Source organism: Centruroides vittatus, unplaced genomic scaffold (genome assembly GCF_030686945.1).
Source record: "Centruroides vittatus isolate TY-2023 unplaced genomic scaffold, ASM3068694v2 contig_7, whole genome shotgun sequence".
In the NCBI taxonomy this organism is placed as follows: domain Eukaryota; kingdom Metazoa; phylum Arthropoda; class Arachnida; order Scorpiones; family Buthidae; genus Centruroides; species Centruroides vittatus.
Genome location: NW_027122442.1, coordinates 594,246 through 614,969, shown reverse-complemented (window position 1 = coordinate 614,969; position 20,724 = coordinate 594,246). Strand labels below are relative to the sequence as shown.

At 27.1% G+C, this 20,724-nt stretch overlaps 1 protein-coding gene, 1 long non-coding RNA gene and 1 pseudogene across 5 annotated transcripts in view; 1 reads left to right on the top strand and 2 right to left on the bottom strand.

The window, feature by feature from the left end:
• Positions 1-11,083, bottom strand: part of LOC136980450 (uncharacterized) — a 46,864-nt gene extending 35,781 nt beyond the window's left edge. Inside the window, exon 1 of the long non-coding RNA XR_010881558.1 lies at positions 10,855-11,083. This is a non-coding gene — a long non-coding RNA (uncharacterized lncRNA). The remainder of the gene's footprint in view (positions 1-10,854) is intronic.
• A 405-nt stretch (positions 11,084-11,488) lies between these two features.
• LOC136980399 (dual specificity protein phosphatase 3 pseudogene) lies at positions 11,489-12,091 on the bottom strand (annotated as a pseudogene).
• A 1,739-nt stretch (positions 12,092-13,830) lies between these two features.
• Positions 13,831-20,724, top strand: part of LOC136980460 (uro-adherence factor A) — a 102,471-nt gene continuing 95,577 nt past the window's right edge. For all 4 annotated transcript variants that reach the window (XM_067276569.1, XM_067276566.1, XM_067276567.1 and 1 more), the window contains exon 1: positions 13,831-14,005. In XM_067276569.1, coding sequence (XP_067132670.1) covers positions 13,867-14,005 — 139 coding nt within the window. In that variant the 5' untranslated portion in view covers positions 13,831-13,866. The remainder of the gene's footprint in view (positions 14,006-20,724) is intronic.

Genomic DNA, 20,724 nt, shown 5'->3' with positions numbered 1-20,724 from the left:
TTGACGTAGTAAAAGGGCGGAGTAGCGGTGACGTCAATCTTACGCTTTAATTGTTGCCTCGCCTATAGGCACCTGTTGAATGCCCGTTTTTCCTCGCGTTTAAACACTTCTTAAGCATATTTTACATAGGCATTACGTGCATAAAACACGCACTCACAGGAAAAGAGTTTACGTTCCCACGACGGAATAACTTTCCGTTTCCGAACTTCGAACGGAAACGGAAACGATAGAAAAACTTCCGGTCATGCAGCGAATTGAGGAATTTCCTCCGATTGTAGGCGTCGAGTGGCATCCTTGCCAAATTTCCTATATACAAACACAAATTAAACAACGACAGTATTGAAAAAAACAATACAGAAACGTACCAGAAACACGTGCATCCAGTAAGAAACTTTCACACGGATCCTTTAGCGTGACGCGCCATTAAAAATCCTACAATGAAAATCCAATTTTTGAAATAAAATATTTACGATTTCGTTACTAAAGTCGTACGAAAGACCCACTAAACACAAGTCATGAAACGAATCGCTTCTATTGTCAACATTTATGAATAAATGAAAACATTCCCCGCAACTCGAACGTAAGCTTTAAGTGTCTCTCTAAAGTAACAAATTTAACGATTTCTCGTAACGTGACGTGAAATATTTACACGATCTTCACGTCACGTAAGCTAAACGTGCGTCATATCTTTTTATATATCGAAGAGTGAGTGTGTATGACGTGTTTTTTCTGTCCCGTGTGACTCCCGCTGTCCATCCTTTTGTGTTTGTCAACTACATACAGCGGGCAGTCAACATGTCATAATGACTTCAAAATTCTATGGTTTATCTTCCTGGATATAGAGTCACGTGGAGCGAAAACATTCCCCCTCCTCCCAAACTGTTACTAAATGTAATTTTATTAATTAACAATATATAAAAGCTCCAATACATTTATATTCTCTATTTTAAGAAGCAGATATCGTCGAGGAATTTTAAGCACTGCCCTGCAGCCACTAGGTATTCGTTTTTGTATTTTTTTGGCTTTTTTTAGTAACTGCAACCCTGAATAAAAGTCTTCTTTGATTTCAAAAAATAATCCATCTTTTGCTTGCTTGAGTGTGTGCTGTTTTCTTTTGCTGTTAATCCTAATACGAGAAAGGAAGCTTAAAATCGTTGTCATCACTGAATTTTTTTCTATTTTTTTCTTTCTTTTTTTTTAAGTTTCTTCTTCTCCTTCTTCATCGTTAACCTTCGAGGAAGCGCCATAGTTTCGTTTTCTTTGTTCGGATTTAATTTAACGTTTCGTCCTTGCTGTAATTCATATGTAGCGTCTGTCTGTCTGTTATGTGGAATTCATGCGAATAATAACAATAACTGTAAAAATGGTCATTAAAAATTGGGGGTGTTACGCGTTTTGATTGTCCTTTATTTCTAGGATCCACACTTTAAATAATATCCTCGAAGGATTCCGAAAGCGGAACCCTGCTTCTACTTTTCCCAAAGATCCACTTTATGAATAATATTTACTTTTACGATGCAGCATTTTGATGGATCGCTTGCAAAATCCATATTGGCAATATAAGTTATTTATAAATGTGTGCAGATCTTAGGTGGATAGATGATGATCCATTCAATTAAGATCTATATAATGAGGGGTAAGAATTAAGGATCTGTGGATAAAAAATTAAGAATAATTCGGAAATATTGTAGGCCTCTATATGCCGTTTGATCAAGAGTTAAGTCACATTCGACTGAATTTATAATATAATTATCAATATTAAATCATCAAATATGCTTGTTTTAATTGTAGAAACGTTTAATAGTTTGTTTTTTGGAGAGAGAAATTATTTATATCCAAGTTTATTTCTGTATAATTACAGGAATTTTAATAAATATTATAAAAGTAACAACATTATATTTATCAGTTTGTATAATGCATACTGCGAGTAAGAAGAAATACAGTAAACTCGCATTAAATTCGTATAAGAGGAGATTCTCGACCATCGGTTACAACCGAAGTTAAACATGATTTACAACACGCTCAAATGCATTGACTGCATCAGAAACATTCGTTTCAACTGTAAAAAGAAGACTTGTAAAACAATGGTCAGGTAGAATAACGTTATTCATAGCTAGAGGGATGTTTACAATCGGTCCTAAGAGTCGTAAACTACCTCCCCACCCAGGACATAAAGTGGTGACACGTGGGTGTGATTCGCTATCCTCGGGCTGGATGCAAGAATACTCTAGCTGTGTGTGTCCTGCACCTGGAGAGTTTTACCGGTCGTAAAACAACCCAAATACACGAAATTTAGAAAAAGAAATATATAAAAAAAGCGCAACCCCCATATCCAATTACGCTTTCGTTATCCACAGAACAATAAAAAAAAATTCCAAAAAAATTAATAATAATAATGCTTCAAATCGATAAAACCGAGCGGTGAGATAATAGGTGAGGTGGAATTAATTCAACAATCTGCCTCCTTTGAAGAGTTAGAGTGAAGGATTCTCTCATCAATCTCACCTTCCATCCAACTAAACGCTTGACGTTTGTAATATGTTTTTGCCTGTAAATATCACTGTGGGGCATTAAGAGAAAGAGTGGAAGAAGAAGAAGAAGAAGAAGAAAATAAGAAAAGGGTTGAATTAAAAATTTTGCATCCACCTGTCCGAGTTGGGAACGTCGTTCGACTGACCCGACCGAAAGGGGGGAGGAAAGAAATGAAAGAAAACTTGGGTAGTGAGATTCCCGCGAAACATAAATTCGCCCCCGGCCTATACCACGTGATCGAGAAAAATTAATCATTTTGCTGTCTGCCTACCTTTGTCGGCATGGCCTGGGATACAATTAAACAACCCGGGCCGATTTCACATACATCATTTCTTCACTTCGCAGAACTTTCATTCCGCCATTTTAATTATTATTTTCTTTTTTTTTTTATATACCTTCCTTTCTACCTTCTGTCTTTTCTACTCGCGAAATAAATGATTCCTATAATTTAGTATAGTAGCTGGCCTGGAATACTTTTAGCTTGAGTCAAGGTTCCAAAACTACTGACCTTTTCGGACTACGTTTATATATTCGGAGTGTGGCCATGTGTAAAATCATCATCATTCCATTCTGAAGGGCCGGGGGGTTACGCGTAGCGGCAATTAACATCTAACGATCTAACTGTCTGCGGTTTTTGGCTAAGGAATAGTGAACGAAATTTTGTGATAATGAAGTAAATTGAGGTTGTTATTATTTTTGCACGCTTCAGCAACACAGGAAATGGAGGTTTTCGGAGTAATCTGGTCGTTAGTTCTTCCTCCGATCTCACAAATTGGTAGGTTGGGTGACTCCACTCCCACAGTTTGGGTATTTAATTAGTGTTTTTGCATTCTTTCTCACAGGCTCGATGTCGAAATAATCGGCAATTAAAATGTTATACAATTATGCCTTTCGACACTTGTTAATTCTTTATTGAGGGTTAGATATAAGCGATAAGATTATGACTTTGTTCGCTTTCCCATTTCTATGCCCTTCTTTCCTAACGAATCAGGGTTAATTGGATTTCGTGATTTTTTCATATTAAATATTTTCCAATATTCGACTTTATCAATATTATTTTATTTTAGTTTTTTTATTTTCCACTATAGAAGAACTTGCAGTTTCGTACCATCTGGTGGGAATTTTTGATACTAATTTTTTAATCTGTTTCATTTAAAAATTATAATTTTTTAAATATTTTCTATTGAAAAAATATATGAATAGTTTAAAAATTAAAATATTTAAATTTAAAAGCATTTTTTAAAAAATAAATTTTTTAAATGAAGTGATATTTATATTATTTATTACAGTATTTATTTTATTAAATTTTTTTATTAAAATGAAAATTATTTTATTTTTATAAATAATTCTTTAATAAATTTTATTATAAACGAGAATATTATCAACCGAAAAAAAAATAATAAAACTTTTATTTTATTCTGGCTCCATGCTGCCATCTTTCGGGTGTTGAATATAATATTTTTAGAAATAAATTCAGTTTAAATTCATATCTACAAAACAATTAAATTAAAATTAATAAAATTAAATTTAATTCCATTAAATACCATTAGATTACAACAAACAATTAATTAAATGGTGTAAACAAACTTATCACGTAATGCCATCTAGGGATCATCAAACGCACCAAAAAGGCCATTTTAGCAAATACATAATTTCACTTTAAATTTCCGTAATTAAGAAAAAAAAATTATAAAAATATAGAAATAAATGTAGCCTATATTTAATTTTAAAAAAATTATTAGAAATGTTATAAGGGAAGGAAATATTTTAAAAATTAGTTGTTTATATATTGAAATGCTGTGTATTGTTTATTGTTATAAATGACAATAATAAAAATATCCAAGTTGAGCCGTCACGAAACTCCGCCCAAACTCGCTAAACTCGCCTCCTGTCAATGGAAACATCAGTTGACTCCACCCAAACTTGCGCTATCCTCACGCAACCTCAGCATTTACTGCATTTTGATGACACCTCAACGTCACTTCTTTGCTTTTTTTTATATAAAATTTTAATTGAATAACGTTTCTAGCATCTACCAAAACGAATTTTTAACAATTTACATTTCCCCCCTTCTCTTAGTGTCAAGGAATATAATAAATGTTCTACCTTACCGGCCAGTCTGAATAATTAAATTAAACATGATTAAAACCATAAGAAGTCGCCATTTTTTTTTCGCTTCTGTTTTTGATGAATGATCCAAAGATGTAGAATTTTTCATCATTTTCTAATTAATTTTTGATGCCATGCTGTATTTTTAATAATTTCTTATAATTTCTTAAATGCTAAAAATCTTATTGTTATTATTTTTTAATATAAAAATTAATTATTCTGCATAATGAAATTCAATTATAAGAGATATTTTATAACACTTAAACGGATTTTTTTTAGTTAATTAAATCATTTTTTATACAGTCAAACCTCCAAACAACGGCCATTGAAGGGGGCATAAAAAGCGGCCGTTGTTTGGAGGTTATCTTTGTATGCATTTGTTCCCAAAAAACAAGTTCTTGAAAAAAATGGCCGCTGTTTAGAGAGATGACCATTGCTGGGAAGTGGCCGTCATTGGAGCTCCACTGTATTTAATTAAAATAAAATTTTTAAAATTATACTTTTAGTAAAAGGATTATCGATAGGTATGCAGATACGTAACAGATTCAATAACCTATAGAAATAATGGGAAATGGTTTCTAAGCCCTATATGAAAACGGTCAATGGTTTTTAAGCCTTATATGACTCTGGCAATGGTTTCTAAGCCCTATATAAAAACGGGCAATGGTTTTTAAGCCCTATATGACTCTGGCAATGATTTCTAAGCCCTATATGACTCTGGCAATGGTTTTTAAGCTCTATATGACTCTGGTAATGGTTTTTTAAGCCCTATATGACTCTGGCAATGGTTTCTAAGCCCTATATGACTCTGGCAATGGTTTCTAAGCCCTATATAAAACGGGCAATGGTTTTTAAGCCTTATATGACTCTGACAATGATTTCTAAGCCCTATATGACTCTGGCAATGGTTTTTAAGCTCTATATGACTCTGGTAATGGTTTATTAAGCCCTATATGACTCTGGCAATGGTTTCTAAGCCCTATATGACTCTGGCAATGGTTTTTTAAGCTCCTATATGACTCTGGCAATGGTTTTTAAGCCCTATATGACTCTGGCAATGGTTTTTAAGCCGAATTTTTATCTGGAAAAAAAGAAGTTATAGAGTTATGAGCTGATAAATGTGTGTACAGTACATTTTATGGGCACAACAATATTAAATTATTAAATAATGGGGCCAAAAGTTTAGATAAAGTACAAAATGGTAAAAGTAATAATTTAGAATTTGTAAAGTTGAAAGAGGAAATTTTATTTGGAAATGTTTTTTTTTTTGTTTTAATTTATAAATCAACTATTATTTAGTATTTGTCCTTCACACGTTTATATTATGATTTCAATGCGAGGAAAATGACAGAGAAAACAGATTAAATGATTTTAAGTTTCATTATTGAAAAATAAAACAAAGTCATGTGTCAAATATTAAATTTTATTTATTTTTCAACCATAAATCTTACAAAATATATTAATCAAAAAATTTATATACTGGCTTATATAAAGTTTACAATTTTTAATTAATTTTCTATTGTTTAAATTTGATTTTATGACCAATATTTTTGTATTAATTACTTCCAATTATACCATTACATTAATCTGGATTTTTTAAACTTTTTTTATATATGATAATTAACTAAAAATTTAATGCCTTTTAAAATAATTGTTTTTTTCCGTCTTGTGGGTATTATAAGAGGGCCTTTTTATTGGGTTTTGCCAGGCCCACAATGAGGTGTGGCCAAATGGTGAGGAACAGGGCCCTACATATTCGGACAGAGACTTCAGAAGAAACATATTGCGTTTATATAGAATAGGATGAAATTCTTTGTTACATTTTTCAGGCGTTGCTTCATTCCTTTTGCATAAGAAATATTTATAAAGTAATTAAATGTCAATACATTAAATGTAAGATATTGAAAAGTTTTATTTTTTTCCTTTATCTAAAGTAGATTTTGTCGGTAAAAATGATGAGAAATGTTATCATTTATAATTAAAAAAATCATTCGTGAAAAAGCATAAATTAGAAAAAAGTGCAGAAGTGAAAATGATAGCCTTATATATGTTACAGTATTTATGCTTTCTTGTCATGATGTTTTTATCAGAACAGTTTACATCAACATGACAACGATACAGAATATAATTGAACAACGTTGTATTGAATACAGTATATTGATTAATCTATCCTCCGAGTTAAGATCATGTCTTCTTTGATGCAAAGAATCACGATGCATAAAAGGTATAAAAATGAAATTGCATCTTTTATAACTAAAGAAAAAATTTCTGGGTTATTGTACGCATATTTCGCATCGAAAATTCAATAAATATTAAATAAACAACACAAAATACACAAAATTTCTTCTTATTCCATCATTGAAGCCATTCTAATTAACTTTTACATACGAAATCTCTTGAAACGAAAAACAAAAAGTGTCAGACTTAATATAATTCACGCCATCCTTCACCGAATAAATAGATTTAAATACGTGCAATAATTTTTTATACAGACTTTTGACTGTGCATTCCACAAATTATTATGATTAATCACATTTTAATTTGTTAAAGTAAAAAAAAAAAAAATTAGCCAATTGCAATGAGAATATCTCTGAAAAATAAGAATATCATCACGTATTTTCTTCTTTCCGCAAATCAAATTAATTAAAGAACGGCACCACATCAACATGTCATATTTAAATTAAATATATATAAGTTATGTATCAATTTCTATATGAAGATGCCATTATTTCAAAGAAATAAGCAGGAGACATTAATATCTCGTAATAAAAATTATTTCATAAAACTTATTAAAATAATAAAAAATGAAATCTTTTTAGTGTTCTTACAGAGCAAATGGAGTAAAAGAAATCAACAACGAGAGGGCTGTTTAAAAATGATATCTTCACTTTTATTTCTAAGAAGTATTTTAATCTGAAATAATCGTATTAAAGTACACGGTAATCAATGATTATGATTAAAGAGTAGGTGTTCAGAGCCCTCTGTTCAATGAACTATTAGGCAAATCTCAATCAAATTTAGTACACATACCAAATTCGTTCCTAGTATGCGATCTCGATTACTTTAAAATTCTGCTCTAGTGGCTGCTCTAGTGCCACGTCTTCTAACAAATCTCGGATATAAAAAGGATCACAGTTCTTCACAACTTTTCTGCAAGTGAATAATCATGGTACGAGTACTCATGGTACTTATACCATGACTATTCACTTGCAGGAAAGTTGTGAAGAACTGTGATTCTTCGCCTGATCGGTGCAATGTGTTTCTTAACTTTCAAGATCCGCTAGAAAACGTTTGTAATATGCACATTAAGGAAACGGCAGTGCCAAACTTTCCTCTAACGATTGAATTTTGAAGTAAAATCTTTCCTAAATTTAAAATCGCGTACTCGGGACAGCACGTATACTAAACTTGGTGGATACTTGCCTAATAGTTCTTTCTACAGAATTTTCTCTTTAATTATGATATTTAAATTAATGAATCTGGTTATTATAATTATTTTATAATAAGGAAAATCTTTTATATATGAATTTCAAGAATTCTTACACGATTTTTCGTACAACAATTCTATCGTCAAAATTCATAAAAATTAATAATTTTTCCGGTTTTTTAAATCTCATTTCAAACCAGAAAATATGTAAAAATAGGAAGAAAAAAAGGGAAACAAAAAGAAAACACTTCAATCTGTAAATTACTTTCCGTGCTTTAAATTTATATTATTTAAATTTTTTCCAAATTTTCTTGATTTCACATAACCATGAGCATGAAAGATTTCATATAACATGTCGCGCTTCCATTACAAATATATCCGTGGTTTATGTTGAATCCGCGCGCGTTCAAAGAATATTTTGAGATAATTCGTATCAAAGAAACAATTTTTTTTTGGCATATCCAAATATTATCAAGTTTTTATAACTGTAAAATTAAATACTAAAATTTATCATTGTTTGTCTATGCTGTTGTTTTATTTATTTGACTTGCCAGCGGCGCGGCGCGCGAGTAAATAATTCAAATAGGAACGCGTCGCGTTTCTATTCCTCATTAATTCTCTACAATGTCAATTTATCTTTCTCATTTCCGTTATTACACGAATGTTATGAAAATATTTGCGCTATTAAATGACATAATAAAAAATAAATATTATTACAAACGAGAAAATATTGCGCGCACGATGCGGCGTGTCGCGCGATGATAATTTAATTGTAAGACTAAATGCGCGACTCAACGCGCGCGTTGAGTCGCGCGTTGAAAATAAGATTAATAATTATTCTACAAATCGAGTTTTTTCCGATTTTCATAAATTCGCCATAATTTAAAGCCCATATCTGACGTATATGCAAATTTGAATATACGTCGTGACATCATTAACAGAACTAAGAAAAGGTACCGTGTCTCCATCTATCTGCATAAATTAGAATTATGGAAAACATCTATAAATTTTTTTATTTTAAATCGGATAAATAATAATAATAAAAAAATAATTAAATTAAATTTGTTAATAAAAATTTTTAACGAAGCGTGTTAAATTGTAATTAATTCGTTAGTTAAAAAAATTAATTATAAAAAATAATTTAAAGAATTTGATACTAGATGGCGGTAAATATTTTAATTATGTTTATTTTATTTCTTTTACAGATTTAATTACTGTATTTATATAAAAAATATATATATATATGTAATAATCAAAAAGTTTTCTTCTTTTTAGATCCGTTAATGTAATTAAAATTATCTTATTAAATTTTAGAGTAAATAAAATCCAGTTAATCAATCAGAATGCATTATATAAATGACGCCGTCACGTTTTTATTATCGATCACGTGGTTATGAACGTCACGCTTACCGTCGAGTCGTATTACGTAACTATATTGTTAGGACATTAACTGGTGTAAATGCTTTTATTTAAAAATATAATAATACATTATTTCTTTTTAAATATATATATATATATATTTCTATTAGGAATATAGAAACACTTAAGTCGGATAATGAAGTAACGAGTGACGTGACGAAATGCAATTTTCGTCATTCTTCGCGTAATAAACTTAAATATTTAAAAGTTGAATTAACGAATTATGCGAAAAGAAAAATACTTTTAAATAATTTTTTTTTCTAAATCATTTCAAAAATGATTTCAGAAAGCAAGAAAAGTTTTAAAAATTGAACTGTTTTTTCTTCAGTTTTTTATGAAAATCAAATTACATTTGTTAAGTTTATATTAATTAAATTATAAAATAAATATATATTTTGTTTGTAAATAAATAAATAAATTGCAAGCATGTTTTTGCTTCTCTTAGATCAACCATGAATCAATTGTTATCTACAGAAACGATGTTCCACATACCATTGACACTATCAAACGATTGGGATAATGATATCCAGGGAAAACAATGAAGAAACCAACTCGTAAATCACGAAATTGCCACCATGAACGTGCCACGAGATGGTCGTCATCACCATTGATGTCCCAGCATCAGTTACAGATACATTAAAAACCAAGAAAAACTAATCATTCGCATCTTAAAATGGCATTTAAAATCGTTAACGTTTTTATAATACGAGTAAAAACATTAAAAATCAGATCAATATTCAAAAAATTACAGTTTAAATCATTTATATTTAAAATAGATTTTTTTGGAAAGTAATTTTTATAATATTTTATCTAAGAACTATCGAGATAATGAATGTCACCGCGCGCGTCAATGTACGCGACGCCGCGTCGCGTCGCTTAGCGAATACGATTTTCACATCACCTGTGATTTATATCTCGTAATTTTCGTTAAAATGTTATGAAATATTCTATACTTTTGTATTCTTAATATAAGTTAGTAAAAAGAAGCATATAATTATTGATTGTTATACGATAATTTTTTAAAGTTATGCGCTTACTCGCGATATAAAGACAACGGTAATTTTTCTCAGTGTATTATTATATAATAATAAATATTATTGGTTTTGTATTCGTATTTCTATTAAACGTATGAATGTCCTTAAGTATTTGTGTATTTTTCATGAAAAATATAGACAATGAAACAAGTAATATTCACAGATATACAAACCGATACGTATTACGACGCGACGCGACGCGTCATTCGCGGTTATCAAAAACCGTTCCTTTGTTATATAAATTACTAGCTAAATATTAATTTGAACAATTAGATAAAGAGGTTTTACTGATTTTCTAACGTCTCTCTTTGTCAAAAGTTAAAAAGAAGTTACCTGAATGTTTTAATTAAGAATCAAAGAGCCAAACTCTGACATCTCCCCACATGACTCGCACCAAACTAGATAGATAGAAATGCTGCGCTGCAATCGCCACTGCTGTTTCTATCATCAACATTGAACGTTACCACATCAAATCAGAAAAGTTGTACTTTTACCCATTCAAATCTTTCTTGTTTAAACGTATTTATTATATTTACCAAACGTTAATATTGTGTATAGCCAGAAAAAACTTTTCATTATATAAAAACGAGTTTTTTTAAAGTTCAGACATTCCTAGTTTTTAAAGTTGATAGTAATAATAGGCTATTCACTTGTCAAGTTGAGGTGGAAGTAAATTACAGCTGAAGAACTGTCATGCTGGCTTTGACTTGTTCCTGTTTCTGAATGAGTTCACAATAGTTACACTGCAAAACTTGAGTTTTTAATTCTTCTTATTATTTGCGAAATGGTTTCTAAGAAGCCATACAATATCGGGGAAGTCTTATAAAGTAATTTATAAGACCAATATGTTTATTAAATCAATAGACAAAAACTTAATTTAGTTAATGTTTTAATTGGTCTAAACTATAAATTTAAAATTGGAACAATTTTATCATTTGTAATATTTAAATTTTTTTTTCTATAATCTTCAATTCTTCTTGGACTTTTTAAGATGTTTTTCTAAATCAATTAATTGGTAGATAAAGCCGTAATTTGGATAAACGCTTCTTTTTCTTCTGAGCGTAGTTAAGGCTTGCTCTGCATTCATCCCTCTCTTGATCATGAGAAAAGCACAGACGAGCGTAGCAGATCGTGATACTCCCATTACACAATGCACTAAAACTTTACCCCCTTGAATTGCTTTATCGATAAAATTAGCTGCAACGTCGAAGTATGTATTTATTTTTTCGGCATCGACATCGTCGATGTTTAAACCGAGATATTCTACACTCATGTCACCATAATAAGAAGTTCCAGTGTTGACTTTACCAAAATCTCGACCTTCTGCTGCGTTTAGAATGTGCGTGAAGTTCATGTACCTGAGAAACGTCTTACATCTTGCTGATGCCTCGTTGCCTACGTATACATTGGGGAATACTTCGTCACAATCTACTCGACTGTTTTTGTTAAAGAAAGAGGGACTGTTTGGCATCCAGAATCTTTTATTATTCCATTTTTTTGGTTTGATTTTTGTAAGGATTTTTTCCAAGTTCTTTAATGATTTCTTATCTTTCTTATTGCGATTATCCATAGGTATGCTATTTCGATGTACTAACAGAATTTTAAAATATTACATTGGTATGTGTTACGTTATAATAAATAAAATCATTATTTTAAAACAATGAAACGAAATTTTCTTTATAACTTGTGTAATAAATACCCATCTAAAGTCATTTCTGAATATTTAAACGAGACTTTGTAAACTCTCCTTTAGTTATTCCAATTAAAATATCGAAAGGAATTCTTGTCCACAATAAATAAATAAATTTATATTTTATTCTGAAAAATTAATATATAATATTATTAACTATTCCATTATTACTTTTGATTTTTAAATTTTAAAATGTGCCGAAACACGCGAATGTTTCTGCAAGAGATCCTTATGAAAAAACTGTTTTTTTTTTTTTTATAAAACAAAATTTTATTTAAATATGCAATTTAAGCAGTTTTTGAATAATAATTTTTACGTTTTTAAGTGAAATTAATGGCGTTTTAATACATTTAAAACGCCATTAATTTCACTTAAAAATATGACTATAGGCCTACGCGGCGCATCGAGATTTATATTTTGCGAGGAAATGTAATATGATAGAAGAATGAAGGTGTGAACAAACAACTAAAAATTTGACTTATTTTTTTTTCTTTTCTTTTTTATTCTGAGAAATTTTAAGCAGAAAAGTAATTGCATTATTATTCTATTTATTAGTTTCTTGAAAAATTATAAATTTTTTAAAAATAAGAATTAATTCTCTAAAGAATTTAATTTTTATTGATTATAATAATAATAATAATAATTATTATTATTATTATTTTATAAAAAGAAAAGCTTTAGAAAAAAAGTGCGTTATCTAAAGTAAAAAAAGATCATGATTTAAATTAAAAATATTAAATTTATTTCTTTTTTTTTAAATTATTAATGTTTATTTTCTATTTAATTTTTATTCCATTTATAGGAAAATTTTAAATTGAAAAATCAACAAAAAATTTTCATTCATTCATTATTAAGTTGTATATATTTTTTCCTTTTTTGTAATACAAGATCATTCATTAAAATTATTTTTTCTTTTTATAATAAACAAATTGTAGTAATTTTTTTAACACTAAAAAAAACTAATTTATATACATTTATTTATGAAAAATGTAGTTTATTCATAAAAATTTTTAAAATAAAAAGGCAATTTTAATTAGATACTATATTATATATATATATTTATTTAAAAAATTCTTAAAAGTTTTAATAAATTATTTTATTTAATACAAAAAAATAAATAAATAAATAAATAAATAATGTATTAAAATAATTTATTTTATATTATATAAATATTTATAATATATAAAACAATTTGTATGTGTAATAATAAAAGAGAAAATAATAATTTTGAAAATATTATAATATAAATACGCGGTAAATTATACTTTTAACTCGTATAAATTTACGTACAGGTTTTTAAATAAATTTAAACGTATATTTCGCTGGTAAATTTAATATAAAACGAATTCTTCCCTTTCGCGTTGAAATTTAAGGTTAAAAAAAAGGTTATATTTATATAAAAATTTACGACGCGGATTAACGGGAAAGCTATTTTAATACCCGAAATTAAAACAATCGAAAATTATACGAAAAAGAAAATAATAATAAATAAATTATTAAAAAGAAATGACGTCGATTTGTTTTTCCGGAAATAGTAAGTTTTATAGTTTTCTTTTAAAAATAAAAAAAAAAAAAGGTAAACTTAATTTGTAACGAATACGAAACTATCGCTAGTCATGGTTTCCTACGTCATCATTGTTTCCTTCGGTTGAAAAATGGCGTCAGGCGAAGAGGATTGTCATAATGACCCGAATTTTGCTGTCGTATGTTCATTCCTATTAAATTTCGGCGATATATATGGACTAGAATTAACAATATCGGACATTAAAAGAATGCTAGAGGACACCAAAAATGGTAAGAACGTTTCGCCGTCCGATACTTTATATTTACAGTTTAGTCGGGAATATTAGGCCCGATTTAGGGTTCGTAAAGAACCATTCGGAAGAAGTAAATTCTATACGAATTTAATCGGTATTTTGTCGACGTAAATAAATCTAAAAAGAATTATTTTAAAAATGATTTCGGTGTTTTGTTACTTGAAAAATCGATTGAAGATTCAAATTTTATTTTAGCCGCCAAAAGTTTTTAAGTCGGTCAAATATGAATTAATCGTTATCGAAGTTTTAAATTAATATTTATTCATTTTTTCTCTTGCTCTTAATGTTTTCTACTTAAATAATTTCGTTCGCGTAATTATTTAACGTTATATTTCTCATTTAAATATTCCCTTTATTTAGGTAATTTTAAAAATTTAATTGAATATAAATAAAGCGTTTTATACATACGCTCACATTGGCGGATGTTTAACTTTTAATTTTTGACAACGTGTTTGTTGCTTTGGGTTTGTTTTTAAATTGAAAAACAACACGTTCGGTCGCATTAAAATTAACCTTATTTATTTATTTTTTTTAAAAATTTAATTAATAAAAAAATATGTGTATACAACCTGTATGATAAGTATTTAATTTATTATTTAAAAAAAACATTTGAATTATTGATGTATATTACATTAATTAAAATGTTATTATATGTTTGAATTTTAAGTTGATTATATTTATTTTTTTTAAAATTTAATTGTGAATTTTTTTGTTTATAATAAATGACATCTCTTTATGTTAAATGATTGTATGATTTTGATAGTAATTAATAATTCAGATAATAAATATAATGGGTTTACATCAATTAAATTACTTTCTGTATAAATTGCAAATAATATAGCAAAATTTCTCATATAAATACTATATAAAGAAAAGAAAATTTTAGAAAAAAAAAAGATAAATAAATTTTTTTTTCTTTACTTTTTGTAAAATTTAGTTAACATTTTATTGTTTTTTTCTTTTAGTAATTTGTAAAATCAATGTAAATTTTATATGGAAGGCTGTTCTTGATTTCACGGGAAAATTTTATCGTAAATAATAAACTAATCTCATTATTAAAATATTTGTTTTATATATTTAATAAAGTAATTTGTTATAAATTTTAATTCAAAATTCTTTATTTTTTAAATAATTTTTGTTCTTCCTTTTTAGTTTTTTTATTTTTTGGTTTATTTACTACGTAAATAGTATTAAAAAAAACCTCTCTAAATTTTATATTTGAATTATATAAATTACAAAATAATTTTAAAATTATTTTGTAATTAAATATAACACCAAATAATAATATCCAAATATTTATTTTCAATTTTCTTCTTTCATGATAGTAACATAGTAGTATAGACTTGAATATATAATTGTTTTGATAGTGTATCAATAATTAATTTATAAGCCAGCATTTAAGAATATTTAAAGTTATATAAATAAATTTTTTCAATCGTTTCTAATTTTTTATTTGTTAAACTTAAAAAAACATTGATGTTAACTGTTTAGTAAATTTTAAATATTTTCCATCTGTATCTATATCAATTATATTTATCATTTCAAATAACAAATAACAACTTCTTTAAAATGTAAAATAACATTTTATGAAGCTACAAAAAACTTAATGCTTTGTTCAAAGTTATCTTAAAATTGTAGTCACTTTACACCAAAAATTAAAATAAAAAGTAAAATTATATGGGAAGAAATATTATTTTGACTTTGAAATATTTTTTTAATATATTTTTTGCCTAGCTAAAATAAATTAACAATTACTTGTTTAAATTAATACTAAATGATAACATATGCTATCCATCTCAACTTTATTACAGTCAAATAGTAAGAATTAATTATTTATTTATTTTACATAATTTTGATGGGAATTTTTTAACAAAATTCTCTAAATGAAGTTTTTTTTTAGTATTTGGAATGTATAAAAAATATTCTAAACAAAATTTTATTAAATAAAAATATGCTTTAATGGAATTCATTTAATAGTTGATTTTAATTTTTTATTCTTTGAATATACCTGGAAAAATAGTCATGCTTTGCAAAATAACATAACTAAACTTAGAATAAAAATATTAATTAAATAATTTTCAAGGATTGTCAATTATTTCAAGTTTGTTTTAAATTTGAATTTTTTGCCTAATAAGAATTGAAATGTAATAAAATTAAAATATTATATGATGCTAATTATTCAAAAATCTATACATTTATGTATTGAACAGATAACTTTATAAATATAAATGTAAATAAATTTCTATACTTCAAAAATTTATGTATAAAACATATCAACTTTTCATTATATTTCACTCGAGTTCAGTTTATTATTTATTACAAGGAAAATGTCCAAAAGTTTTTTGTTACTAAATTATTAAACATTTAAACCCAAATATTCAGTTCCTTATAAATAGCATATTGTTTTATGCTAAAATTTTAGTATAGTGCAACATATTAATATAATTTAAATTATTTGTAACTATGTATTAATTTTACATGAAACAACTAGAATTTAAATTATGCTAAATTGATATGAAAATAATGATTCGACAAGTTTTTTTTTTTCCGTATTCAACCAGTTATTTAATAGAGTATAGACTATTCAAATACATTTGAATAGTCTAGATAAGATAGTATTTTAAAATTAGATGATTGTATATTTCGATTTCATATAACATTATCTTAATTTAAAACAATATTTTATAATATATAACATATGCTAATATTTAACAATATCGTTTAGTAACTAGGCTGTGATGAAAGCAAAAATTTGTCAAATTCTTTACTTTGTCAACATAGCATATAGAATAATTGTTGCTTCTAATGCAAATTTTTAATGCTTAGTAAAAACAGAAATAAATACTTTTTCAGTGTTTACTATACTGTATTTTTAATAAATAAATTTCTATTATTCAGCATATTTGTTCAATATTTATTTATTTATTTAATATAAATAATAGCAGTTGCTATTTTAGTTGGTTAAAAAATCACCAGCAATTTTAAACAAATTGTTAAAAAAAAACATACATATTAAATTATTTTGCCAAAATAACTAGACTTCTTCAAGTTATAACTTAAAACATAAAGAAGAATGTGATCCAGTAGAATATAGTTTTAAGTTTTAGTTTTTTACATGTTGTTCCATGCTTTCAAAGCAAAATAAGAAGCACATAGCTCCAGTCAAGTTGACACCAGGGTTATTGTTCCCATGTGTTTTACCTGTTAATATGATATTAAATAAACACTTATATAAAATTTAAAAAATTACCATATTTATTCAAATAATTCATGCCCTTGAGTAATCCACACCCAAATACTGGTTTAAAAAAAGGAAAAAACTTGACCAGTTTAATTTATTACATATTTAACAAATTTTACTAATTTATGATTGTAACACAATAGCAACCTTCACTCTCTTGTTGTGTTGTAGCATTCAGCAAATACATAACATTACAAATAATGGCGACACTCAGTTTACAAGTTCACATGGTATTAAAAGAAAAAAAAAACACTAGCAACGAGTTGCATAACTTTCCTGTCTGTTATGAGATTTTATTTTAAAAATAACTTATATATTATTAACCATAATAAATAAAATTATGTGGATTCCATCTGTTATGAGATTTTATTATAAAAACTTTTTATATTATTGATTGTTATAAAATGGCAAAAGCTTAATTTTGAGGATAGAGATGAGTTCTATAAAAAAAATTGTAAATACTAATAATGAGTAGTCTTCATTAAGTCAAACTCCTCTCAAGATATGATATATGATGTCCTTCTATGTCCCCAGCCTCTCAACCTTTAAGCATCTAAATTTAATAGCATCAATGCCCCTTACAAGCTATCATGCCAAATTTTATTTCTTAACCTTCACCCCATCCTGAAATATTAGATGAAATAGATGTCAACACACACACACAGAATTTTCTTGCGTTTTTTAATTTTTTGGGTTTAGGGGTCTCAAAATGTGGAAATCTGCAAAGACTTAGATGGTCAAATTTGATGGCTGTTATGCATACATAACAGCCATGAAAATAAAATTGGAAGAAATTTACCAAATATATGGGAACATATTGTTTAAAGTGCTTACTAGAATTTCTTCCAATTCATCCAACAATAACTAACCTACCATTGCTTAAAAGAATCTTGATCACAGATAGAGTCTTAGAATAAATTACAATTATCAGGAGTTCATAATATTTCTTTACTTTATAACTGCAAAATTCTTCATTGTATAATTAATATGAATTTGCTGATTTTAAATCTACTGACCCTTTATACCAATAAATTATGTAATCCTATCTTATCTTTCATTATTTAAGCATTACTGTTTTTTTCAAATGGAGAATTGCAGAACATGAAAAACTTATGGACTACAGGAAATTACTAAAATTTGACAGCTTTCTTTCTAGTAACTATTGTTAGTTCTCTTTGGAACTCCTAAAGGCAATAGATATTCAATTGAAACTCTTTACATGTAAATGTTAATATTCTTAGTTCATCTGATATTAACCAACTAACCGTTTACTTTAGTAGTATGTTAACTGCTTACCTAGATGTATTAAAATAATTTATGAATTACAGCTTAGGGTAGATGTACTAGTTTTGGCCAGTGTAGTACCAGTTCTGGCCAGAAAACAAATTTAACTTAAAAATATAATCACAGAATGAAACAAACTTTTATTGTTAACTGTGTGTTCACACAGTTAACAATAAAAGTTTGTTTCATTGGACAGATTTGAATATGTGGTGATTATATTTTTAAGTTAAATTTGTTTTCTGGCCAGAACTGGTACACTGGCCAAAACTGGTACATCTACCCTACTATTTGTGTAAAAATTTAAGATTATTTTGATTTATTTGTACTGTTTAATTATCTGGATTAGTTATTTGTTGTATCTGATTCTTTGGGATCATGGAATGTTTAAAAAATTTGAAATTTATAATATATTCCATTGAAATATTTTCTTCTTTATATTTTGAGATGTTAGTTAAAGAACTTTATTTAGTTCAGATGAAAGTGTCTTTATTAAAAATTTTTATTGTAGACACAGATAATCTACAGTTTTGTTTTAAAGTTGTTATTACATCAGCTATAACAAAAAACACTTTGATTAATTATATTAATATTACAGATTTATATATATATATATGCTGTATATACTTTTTTTTATATATAAGCATTTCACATGATCAACACAGATATTAATTTATGTTAAATCAAAATAAATTGTGCATTATGAAACTACACTTTAAATTAAAAATTTAAGATTTTATAGAAACATAACCAAATGATCATCTTAAATAATCAGGCTATAACTCTGCTAATTTAATTTTAAAGATTATTTAAGGCAATCGTTTTGTTGCCTTAAATAATCTTCTATATACATATAGGGCTTTACGATGTTTGATATATTTAATATTTTATATTTTTATAAATATAAGAAATATATCTAATATAGCAATATGAAATTAAAAAAGAAAGGGAAAAAAAAGAAAATGCTAACTATAGAAATTAATTAGAACAGTAAAGTTTCTAACATCATTTTGAGTATATCTCACCTAGTATTGCCTCATATTGAAATGTTTAATGGAGGACAAATTGACAACAAAAAAAGAGGGAATTAATAAAAGAAAATTATGTATATTAATAATAAAATAATGATTTTATTTCAGATAAATGTGGGTGACAATTAACAATAATTTAATATAATGCTATATAATTTAGGTAATTATTATCAATAATTGAATTTAATGATGTATGTACAGATATATATATATATATTGTTCATTTATTATGCCTGAACTTATATTTTTTATCATCCTTTGCACATTTCAATATTTTTAACAGAACAACCATTTCTTTCATCAGTCCATTTACAATATTATTCATGATTGAAAATACATGTTCTATAAATGATGATGATGCAGGTATGCTTAAAATGTATGATATAATTTTAAATAAAGTGGTAATATATATTATTTGCCAGTCAAGTGAGTAAACAAGGTATTTTAAATGTTCAATAATAAACAATTTCTTCAAAAAGTTGGTTCATGTTTATATTAAAAATATTTAATAGTTTTACAGTTTCAGCAAATATTTCAAAATTTGGCAGTTTTGCTAATGTATTATCAATTTAGGTTTGACAACTTTATGATTAAAGGTTTTTTATCAAAATCAAATCTTTTTTCTTCTTTAAGACAAAACTTTGTTACAAACATTTACATTGTTGCCAACCATCAGTGTTTGATGTTGACCAGCAGCATTTTGTATGCTCTGTCAGTGGATAAGTTGCTTTTCCCTTTTGTCAGCATTTTTTAAAGAATTTGATATTATCACATAAACATTTTATTTAAGGAGTCTAATAGTAATTTATGTGCCAAACACATTGTATGAATTATATTATGAACAACTGAAGTGAGCCAGAAAGACATTGTCAGATTCATTCAATTAGGAAAGAACCAAGATTGATATTTTTATATATGTATGTTGGTATACATATGAGAATTTTAGCTCAAATATGATAATTTTAAATGGCAGATATAAATTGCATCTTCAAGTCTGATAATGTTAGTGTGATTGCATTGGTGGTTAAATCAATAATGGCTGACTCATCAGTGGAAGGAAAAGAGTTACTTCTACAGTTAGACCATATTATTAACCAGTGCTAATTTCTCAACCCAAAATGAAAAACATATGATTCCTCACTT